At 31.6% G+C, this 10,239-nt stretch overlaps 1 protein-coding gene across 2 annotated transcripts; it reads right to left on the bottom strand.

The window, feature by feature from the left end:
• Nucleotides 1–4,801: 4,801 nt before the first annotated feature.
• Nucleotides 4,802–6,346, bottom strand: LOC108980113 (suppressor protein SRP40-like). 2 transcript variants are annotated; one of them, XM_018950940.2, is made up of 4 exons: nt 6,116–6,346; nt 5,903–6,023; nt 5,293–5,741; nt 4,802–5,182 (listed from the first exon to the last, which is right to left on the bottom strand). In XM_018950940.2, the coding sequence occupies exons 1-4, from the start codon at nt 6,148–6,150 to the stop codon at nt 4,936–4,938; spliced, it is 852 nt and encodes a 283-aa protein (XP_018806485.1). In that variant the 5' UTR covers nt 6,151–6,346; the 3' UTR covers nt 4,802–4,935. The 2 variants fall into 2 exon arrangements, with proteins under 2 accessions (XP_018806485.1, XP_018806486.1); XM_018950941.2 differs by having other exon boundaries at nt 5,293–5,735.
• Between the last annotated feature and the right edge of the window lie 3,893 nt (nt 6,347–10,239).

The raw sequence follows: 10,239 nt of genomic DNA, 5'->3' as shown, positions 1-10,239 counted from the left end.
GGGTTTGTAATTAATAACCAGACGAGGGGTACCCCGTTCTAGTTCAGCATTTTTCTGGACATAAAAAGCAGGACAAGACCAAGGTGACTTGCTATTCCTGATAATGCCTTTATTACGAAGATCATTTATCTCCCATTTTAAAATATGTTCATCAGTCAAAGCCAATGTAATATTTGGAAAACAATCAAAATGGACTGGTCCTTCTGATAAAGAAGACTGGACCATTCCGAGAATGCTATCCTCAAATCCGAGGAATCTGCCATCTCTTAAACAAAAAAGAACAGAAGCATTGATGCCTAACCTTGTTAAGGGTTTAGCAGCAATTTGTACAGAACCTATGTGAATATATTTAAATCCCTCATTTCTGTATTTTTTAATGTCTTCCTTATTAAGGAGATAACATTTCTCTTGGGATTTAGATATACTATAGGTTTGTTCGACTGTTCGAACATTCAAAGTATTCAAAAAAGTATTTTTAAACCAAGTGGTTTTGTAAATATCAGTGGGTTTAATATCTGGGATCTTCCATGATCCTAGATCAGGAGATAGCTCTTCTCCAAAAGAGCAATCCTCTTCATTGACAATATCAGGTGGCAAAGTCGACCTGGAACTAATTGAGGAATTACTCCTCCTCATCCTAACAAGTTTTGATCCTAATGACAGCTGATATCACTGTCATTAGGATCATATCATACTATCTATTTTATTTTGCATCGCATCCATGCATATGGTCGGTTCAACCGCCTGCCTTTAATTGTGCATATTTATTTGCTTTGCTTTATTCTTCCATATTCTCCTTCCTTCTCTTCTTCTCCAATCCCTCTTCTCTCCATTTCCGGATTTGCCGGGATAGACACAGATGAAGAATAATTGCTACCTACTTTCGACAGAAGGTACCACTTTTGCCAACTACTTAAGTTCAAAGAGGACCGGATCCACTAGTCCCCTTTAAGCTTTGTCGTTTTGTGTCAAAAGCAGCTCCAGCCGCCAGACACAATGATGACACCCGTGGTTAAACAGTGATAACACTGTTCACTCACGGATTTACTTTCTGCTTTTACTTTCCCGTGCTTCAACAGTAAACGACAGCTGTGAGTCACGGATCCCATGTATACAGAAACTCCTTCGTCTATAAAAGGAGAACCTTATTTCATTTCTAGGCAGAGACAATTTAGCAAAAGTTTATGAATATGTTTATTTTCATACTATCTATTTTATTTTGCATCGCATCCATGCATATGGTCGGTTCAACCGCCTGCCTTTAATTGTGCATATTTATTTGCTTTGCTTTATTTTTCCATATTCTCCTTTCTTCTCTTCTTCTCTAATCCCTCTTCTCTCCATTTCCGCTGTCTATGGTATCAGAGCCATATTTGGTATCTAGTTGTTGCACATTATTCTTCTTTTTTCTATCTTGTTTTGATCATCTTCTACCGGGTGCGGGAGTTTCTGCACTAGGTGGTCCAGTATCGTGTCTGTGTTATAACAAGCACCTTTATAAGACCCGTTCCAGCCGTGGTAGGCGTCTAGGGCATACTAGGTGGACCGTGTATAACCAGCCAAGGTAAAGTTCGCAGCCTCTTTGAGATGCAACCTTCCCTGTAGATTAGGATCAAAACCTGTTAGGATGAGGAGGAGTAATTCCTCAATTAGTTCCAGGTCGACTTTGTCACCTGATATTGTCAATGAAGAGGATTGCTCTTATGGAGAAGAGCTATCTCCTGATCTAGGATCATGGAAGATCCCAGATATTAAACCATCTGATATTTATAAAACCACTTGGTTGAAAAATACTTTTTTGAATACTTTGAATGTTCGAACAGTCGAACAAACCTATAGTATATCTAAATCCCAGGAAAAATGCTATCTCCTTGATGAGGAAGATATCAAAAAATACAGAAAAGAGGGATTTAAATATATTCACATAGGTTCTGTACAAATTGCTGCTAAACCTTTAACAAGGTTAGGCATCAATGCTTCTGTTCTTTTTTGTTTAAGAGATGGCAGATTCCGTTTTTAGCAAAACAAAAACATCTGAATTTCCTGTTGGATGGGGCAGTCATGATCTGTGGAAATTCCGTAATATTCTGCAAATTTGGAGCAGACTGGGGAAAATCTCTGATCAGGAAATCAACAATTTTTTGAACATACGCGAATTTATCCCACCATTTTGTGAAATAAACTCGTGTCATAACATCACCATTTCTTTCATAATTCCATTTTAAAATCCACGGGAAGTGGTATTTTTTACAGAAAAGTAAAGTATGGTGAAATTTTCTGGAGTGTTGATCCTTAAAATTAAAATTATATTAAAATTTAATATTTTAATAATATTTTATTTAATTTTCATTTTCTCTCGAAGACTTCCATTACTAATATTCAAGAACTCATCATAAGAACCGTACCATTGAGCACCTACATAGAGATTTCTTGAAATCATATCTTTAAGATAGGCTGGACATCAGTACTCTAATCCCACCGGCAAAGGTACGTTTATTATTTTTATTTTATTTCTATCTTGTACATAGAGCCAGTTGAATTGCTGGACCAAGCTAAAATGCATGAGCCTCCTCTCGTGGAAAAGTTTCACTTTAGTCTCGTTTTCTTTTTACCAAATATATATATGCACCTGGAAACAACATCGACCTGCCATTGTCTTTCTTCGTATAATGTGGAATTCTCTTTTACCATATAAAGTAGAGAGCAAACTCTAAGAGGTTTTAAGGCCAAAAAGAATTTCTCAAAAGAGCATATGCTCTGTTGGGTTGCAATTAAATCCAATCACAGACAAAATTAGGACTGAAAACCGACCTATCGGTGCGGTTTCGGTCCAAAATCAAAACCGCACCGATAGTTTTTTAAGTGCCGATTGAAACCGGCCAGCAGGGACAAAGAGAAACGGCGATTTCTTATGGTTGATAATGATCGGTTCTACGGTCGGTCTGTCGATTGCTAATCTATCCCCAAATTCACATAAAAAAATTAAAACAAAATCAATCAAAATTTGCAACAAATTTAAAAATTTACAACAAAATCATAAATTCATAACAAAAACTCAGGAGGGAGAGGTGAACAGGAGAGATGAGAGAAGAACGAGAGAGCTCGACATGAAGTTGAACAACAGAGAGCTCGGCCTCGGAGAGACGTTTCAGAGAGGAGAGATCTCGGAGAGGTGAGACCGTGAGGGATAGTTCGAGTAAGAGTTTGATGAGAGATCTTGGAGAGATGAGGGACAGACCAAGCTCCAAACTGCGTGAAGGAGGAGAGGAGGGGAGGATTGTGGCGCAGTACTACACTGCGGGGTGAGAGGGGAGAGAGCAGAAATAAAGAGATCCATTGGGATGAAGAAGAGAGAGGGGAGGGGAGGGGTTATTAAACCCTAGAGCTAAACGACGCATATTTTTTTTCCTATACCTTTAGTGTAAAACGATGCCATTTAAATCATTTAAGTGAAACGACTTCATTTTACCTTTGATATATATAAAGAATATATATATATATATATATATATTATATAAGGTTGGCTCGATGATTTGAACCTGATTCAGATTGGGACCGAACTTGCGGACATTGATTCCTTATATTTTCTACCGCCGGCCAATCGGTTCTCCACTGGTTCCTAACTCCGGTGGACAATTCTCATCGGCAAAAGCTGGTCCTGTCGATTCCTATACACCCTTAGACAAAACTGCATAGGCATAGCAGGCTAAGGGAATATGCTTGGGGTTAGGCATCCTTGCTTTTTGACATGTTCAAATCTCATGAAAAAACATATATAGTGAACGTTTAAACATGTTTAAACTTTGAGATGTTTTAAAACCTAATCAATGATTCTTCCTTGATTATCAGTCAAAAAGAGGCTCAGTTACAAAAGTAAATATTAGGTTTATTTAGAATACGAAGACGAATGCCCGTACTCCCATTCTATTATAGGATATTATGAAATTAATACTTAGATAAGTTATTTTAGAACTCGTTTGTTTTCAAAGATGAGATGAGATTAAAGTTAAAAAATTAAATAAAGTATTGTTAAAATATATTTTTAATATTATTTTTATTTTAAAATTTGAAAAAATTAAATTATTTATTTTATTTTGTATTAGAAGTTAAAAAAATTATAAAAATTAGATGAGATATTTTCTAAAAACAAACGAGGCGACAATCACATGACATATATTGATAGAGTGAGAATACCACGCCATTCGCATTTTGAGAGTATTTAATAATTTTTTCATCACAAATAAAAGCTGGATATAGTCCTCATTTGTCCAGCCCTACAACTGCCTAGTTTAGGTCTCCCTAATGGTTTAATTGATCAAAATAGAAGGGTAGTTTTGTAATTATTCTGAACCGCGAACACTTAAGCCCAAGAATCAAATCCCCTAAATGCAAGTCACAAGGATCAAATGACCATGAGTAAAGAGTCACACAAGTAAAACCCAAGAGTGGGGACCCATCGCCATGATCAGATATAGACAGAAATTCCCACTTCACATGCTCATTTTGACGTTCAAGTACAATCAGAACTACTTTATTAACATTGCACTCAGATTAATGCAATCTTTGGATTCAGTTAATATTTCTCAGTTATGAGTAGTTAAACGCAGCTTAATCATTTCAAAAAAAAAAAATATATATATATAAATGGGATTTACATAAAAAAAAATATTAATTTTTAAATAATAAACTTTATTATTTTTTAAAACGATTACACGACGTTTGTGCGCTCAACGATTGTATGTAGCATTATTTATAATATATTTTCTTGTCTTAATAAATTCAAAAATTGATAGACAATATCGACGGCAAGATTGATAGATAATATTACATGTTCTCTGTTTGTTTCCATGCAAAAGTAACACAAATGACTATATCTTACTGACTTGTCTCTTTCTTTCCATAGTATTATATTATGAAAGGAAATTGACATAATTACTACTTGCAGAAGTGAGTGTAAGCTGGGCCAGCTTGAATCATATGTCTTCTCTGCATTGAGCTCTGAAGTTTTTCCCTGGCATGCCTTAGAGCATCAAGAACTTCACGAACACTTTGATTTAGTGGCTTCACCTCAACGGTCTTTGATGTCGCCGGAAAACTCACCGTAACTAATGCCAATGAGTTATCAACTTTGTCCCCTTGATCACTCTCATTATCTACTATCGAAGATTTTAAGCTTGAACAACTGAAACAAATCATCACTTATATATGATTAGCAGAAATGTTTAAAAATTTCATTGATTACAAAACCAAGATTGACTTTGAAAAGAACAATTGCAGATTGGAATTCAGTACCTATGATTATCAGTGTTTGGATCTTCAGAGCAGCTGGTACTCAACTTATAGCTGAATCTGTGCTGGGAAGGATCATTGAGATTGGAGTTTGATTTGGAATTAGCAGTACCCAGAGACCCAGAATCATTTTCAGTGGAAGGACTTGAAGGAATTTTAGTGGATGTAGAAGTAGTTTCTGATGCATTGTGCTCCAGGTCTTCTGAGATTTCTGGGCTTGTGAATTGGGACTTGGATTCATCTTCTTCCTGGTTTTTGGAATCTGAGGTAATAGTCGATGATGTACAAGACATTTCACCCTTTTCTGACGAGCTGGACTGCTCTGATTCCACAGATATGGTGGAAATGTTCAAGGATTCAAGTTTCTTCATCAAAACTTGGAACCTTTTTTCAGCTTTGTATCTCAGTTTGGTCTCTTGTTTAAGTTGATTCTCTAGTTCTATCAACTGTACCTCTCAGTCACATTAGAGAATAAATTAGAGAGAGAATGTCAGACAAAAAAAATTCAAATATTTTGGAAAAGGATCTGAGAGAATATCCAATTTTACCAATCAGGGGGAAAGAACAGCAGATCAAAACCTTAGTTACAGGAAAGTTAGGGAAAAGGGCATACCTTCTTGCCCAGAAGAACCGCATTTTCTTCAGCTACCCTTGAAGCTTGTCTCTCTGCAAGCAATCTCCCTCTTAAGGACTCCACCGTTCTCGAACCATCGCCCCCTTCCATTTTTTTGTCACTAAGAGAAAACCCATTGCACAGAGTGAAGAAAAATGCTGTTTGAGAGAGAGATAGAGAGGAAGAACAAAAAGAAGAAGAGGAAGAACAAACCTCCATTTTCTATCTTCCGAGCTCCCAGTCACCATTGTCTTTTCACTTTGGCCTCTCTGTTTCTTGATCTGAATCTTCGGTATACAACCATCACCAGCCTCCCGCCTCTCCCCCAGCTAAAACCACTTCACAGATTTGAGAAGAAAGGCAAGAGCTACTTAGAATTGTGTAGGCGGAGAATCTATGCTTGTGCAAAAACCAAAAATGATGCCATGAATGTCAGAACACAAAGGTCAGACACAGCTTGGACTCTTGCTTGGCTATCAGGGGAGTTATATCCCCCGGCAAAAGCATTCACTGTTATTCGTAACTGTCAATTATTTTCTTACTGCCGTAATTCCATAAGTTGAACACTTCGGATTCTTTAAGGTTTTTGTTCGAATTTTAGAGGATTCAAAGCGAAAAAGAGATAAAAACATAAAGAGAAATTATATCTTTAGTCCCATTTGGATAGTAAAAGTGTTTAATCTTATATCATTTCATCTAATTATTACAATTGTATCAGATTTTCACATAAAATATAATAAACAATTCAATATTTTTAAATCTAAAAACAATAATAATATTAAAAAATAATATTATAATAATATTTTATTTAACTTTTAATTTTTATTTAAAACTATCTTATCTCATTTCACTATCTAAACTGCATTTTCCCTTAAAAATAATAGTCTTAGAACATACATTACCCGTGCGTACCTTTAAAAAAAATAGATAAATATAAAATTCACATGAAAGAAATTATTTTTTTAATAGTAAACTCACTCTTATTCAAAGGGAATACATCAGACTTGCATATTCCAAAACTGTATTTAACATTAATTATACATAAAATAAATTTTACAGTATTTATGATTTTCTAAAATTTAAATCCATTGGTATCCAATATTGTCTGAGTTTTTGTTTGAATTTTAAGACTTCGAATTAATATATAAAATAAGTTATATAATTATTCGTTAAAAAAATAAAGATAAAAAATGAAGAAATATACACACATTATATTACTTATAAATTTTTCACATAGTATTTTACAGCTAACGTTTCTTGAATTTACATAATTTAGACAAGTTAAGAATGTTTTGAATTTGAGTAATATTAAATAAGAAAAATTATATTCTTAACCCTCATACACCACACACCAACCTTTTTATGATTTCTTTAATTTTATTCTCTTATTAAATGTGTGGTATATGAATTATGAGTAGAATCATTCAATTATTTTAAGAATAATAAAACCAAAACAAACTTTAAAATAATTTTAAAAAAATAAAAAAATTTTGGTGTGTAGTGTATGGGCTTATGAATAGCAATGCTCATTAAATAAAATTATGAATTATACAAGTGTTCGCATTCCTTAAGGAATAATAAAAAAAAAAAAGAGTAGAATTCACGCTCAATAATTGTATAAGTATCATGCAGTCGTTTTAAAAAATAATAAAATTTATTATTAAAAAATTAATTTTTTTTCACATATCTCGTATCTATTCATTTTTTCATAAATAATCACATGACGGTTACGTACTCACAATTACAACTATTTTGTCAGAAGACGTTTGGATTTAAAGATGACTTAAAATGAGTTGAGATAAATTGTGAATAATAATGAGATGAATTGTAAATAATAATGAAATTTATAAGTTAAAATTATTGAATAATAATAAATAATAATAAAATAAATTAAAATCAACTTCAAACCCAATCGTCTCATTAATTATAAATACGTTATGGCTCTCTGGCTTGCCTCTCTCAATCCATTAATGGATTTTGCACGTGATCACCGTTGCAATCCCATGCATTTAAAATCTATCGATCTCAATTGAACGATGGATGCAGAGTCCTTGTGGGGCTCCTAACTGCTGCAAGTACCCTCCACAAAGTACACTGCACAACTCTGTATCTACACATTCCAATGTAAACAGAGTAATATAATATAAAAATAAAAATATAATAAAGAAAAATAATAGATTTCAAAATTTCATTCTTCCTATAATTTTGAGAATTTTTACGTTTAAGCTTATTATGTGTTGCAATTAAAAGAAAGAGGCTAAACTTTGAAAACAAGTTATATATGAATTATATAAAAAAATAGATAATTATTTATAAATGATAAACCAAGTTTTGAGTTTTCTAAATAAGGTATAACAATAAATTATATTAAAAAGTTTTTCGTTTGAAATCAAAATTTACATCAATTCATTTCATCTCATTATTACAATTTTTTTAAATTCACATACAAAATATAATAACCAATTCAACTTTTTCAAATTTCAAAACAATTTTTTCAAATTCTCACACAAAATATAATAAACAATTCAACTTTTATTCTACTAATTACAAATCATCTCAACTTATTTCTGAATCCAAACCACTCTCAACTTAAATAGTACATGAGTTACATACTATGTAGATATAATATAATATCAATTATAATATTTTTCAAATTAAATATAAAGAAAAAACTATGAAGACCAAAAGCTGATTTAATAATGACAAAAATGGCTTACTTAAAAAAATGAGAACTGCTACAAACACAAATAGATTACATAAAAATAAATCTACAAACTGATATGGTTTCATGAGATCTGTTAGATCTATTTTATAATAAAAATAACTTTATAATCTCACGCACCACATCAAGCTACATTAGTTTATAAATTTATTTTTATGTAATCATTTTATAGTTAAAATATTTCTTTAAAAAAATTATGGACAATACATGCTCCTTAATTCTTATGAGAGACTGATCATCTTATAAACCTAAACGAGCAAAATTATCAAAAGTTACGAAGAAAAACATGCAACCAAAGCACCCAGTGAAATTGTTTCTTCAAGCATTGGGGGCCCTTGTCCTTGGCCTCTTCTTGTTGAAAAATTATTTACATCAGTTTGTAGCCGCAGCACCTTAATGTATTGAGTTAAAAAAAAAAAAATCATGTGAGATATGCTGCTGCTACAAGCTGATGTATAGCCATTCTCCTTGTTTGTGTTTATCTCTCTTTTCACTTGAATTCATCAAATTTAAATTATAAATTGAAAGAATTTTTTTCCTCCTAAAATGGATATTATGATATTTATTTTGTGTGAATTTTTATGATAACATTAAATGTTTAATAAGTATTACCCGACTTTTTAAATCTTTCTCTTCCTCAAATTAAACCCTAGAATTCAGAGATACGGAATTCTGCCTCGTTTGTTTTTACAGATGAGATGAGATAAAAGTTGAATAAAATATTGTTAGAATATATTTTTTTAATATTATTTTTATTTTGAGATTTGAAAAAATTAAATTATTTATTTTATTTTTTATAAAAATTTAAAAAAATTATATAAAATGAAATAAATTAAAAAAACTGAGGCTTTAGATCAAGCAATGCTCTTAAGAATAAGTGAGATAGATATCCCTTTTAGAACATTTGTGTTCCCTCTCTATAGCTCGTTTTCATTAATGGCGAGCACTAGGTCATTCTTTTTGTCGTCATATTTTTATTATTTTTTTAATATAATATTAAATTAAAAATTATTTATTATTCATTACTTATCATCAAATCATAAAATATATAAATAAATGATAATTAAAATGATGATTTTTAATTTTTAATTATTTGCAATATAAGGTTTTAAAGAGACATAATTAGCCAGACAATTAATACACGTGAATAAATTTAAAATTTGAAATTTGAAAAAGACAAGGTACGTACTAACCTAAAAACTGTCTCTATTCGATTTATTGCTTTGTCAGGTGATGTTCCTGAATCTTAGCTGTTTTCATTCCTCTTAATTCATAGCTCGTGTGTGTACGAAACTCTCCCATTTTTTGTTTGAAAGTTTTTTTTAATGTTTTCTTTATCTAGACGATTTTAGATAAAAATTAAAAATAATTAAAATATTATTTATTATTATTATTATTTTAAATTTTAAAATTAAAAAATTAAAAAATTTGAATTAAAATTTAAAAAAATTAAATTATTTATTATATTTTACGTAAAAATTTAACAAAATTATAATAATAAAATAATTTCTCAATCTAAATAGGTCTTAATCACATATCTCTCTTTGCCTATGGAATAAGTATATAGGACGTTGTCCTATTATTTAATTTTCATAGTAATAATATTATAATTTTG

Source organism: Juglans regia, chromosome 4, assembly GCF_001411555.2.
Source record: "Juglans regia cultivar Chandler chromosome 4, Walnut 2.0, whole genome shotgun sequence".
Taxonomy (NCBI): domain Eukaryota; kingdom Viridiplantae; phylum Streptophyta; class Magnoliopsida; order Fagales; family Juglandaceae; genus Juglans; species Juglans regia.
This window is presented reverse-complemented; position numbering and strand designations above follow the sequence as displayed.

Bases quoted from the DNA above. Each gene is read 5' to 3' on its own strand.
- LOC108980113 (XM_018950940.2), bottom strand. From the start codon at position 6,150: ATGGTGACTGGGAGCTCGGAAGATAGAAAATGGAG. The intron at 6,024-6,115 runs GTTTGTTCTTCC...GTTTTCTCTTAG, and splicing joins TCGGAAGATAGAAAATGGAG to TGACAAAAAAATGGAAGGGG. The intron at 5,742-5,902 runs GTATGCCCTTTT...TGTGACTGAGAG, and splicing joins CGGTTCTTCTGGGCAAGAAG to GTACAGTTGATAGAACTAGA.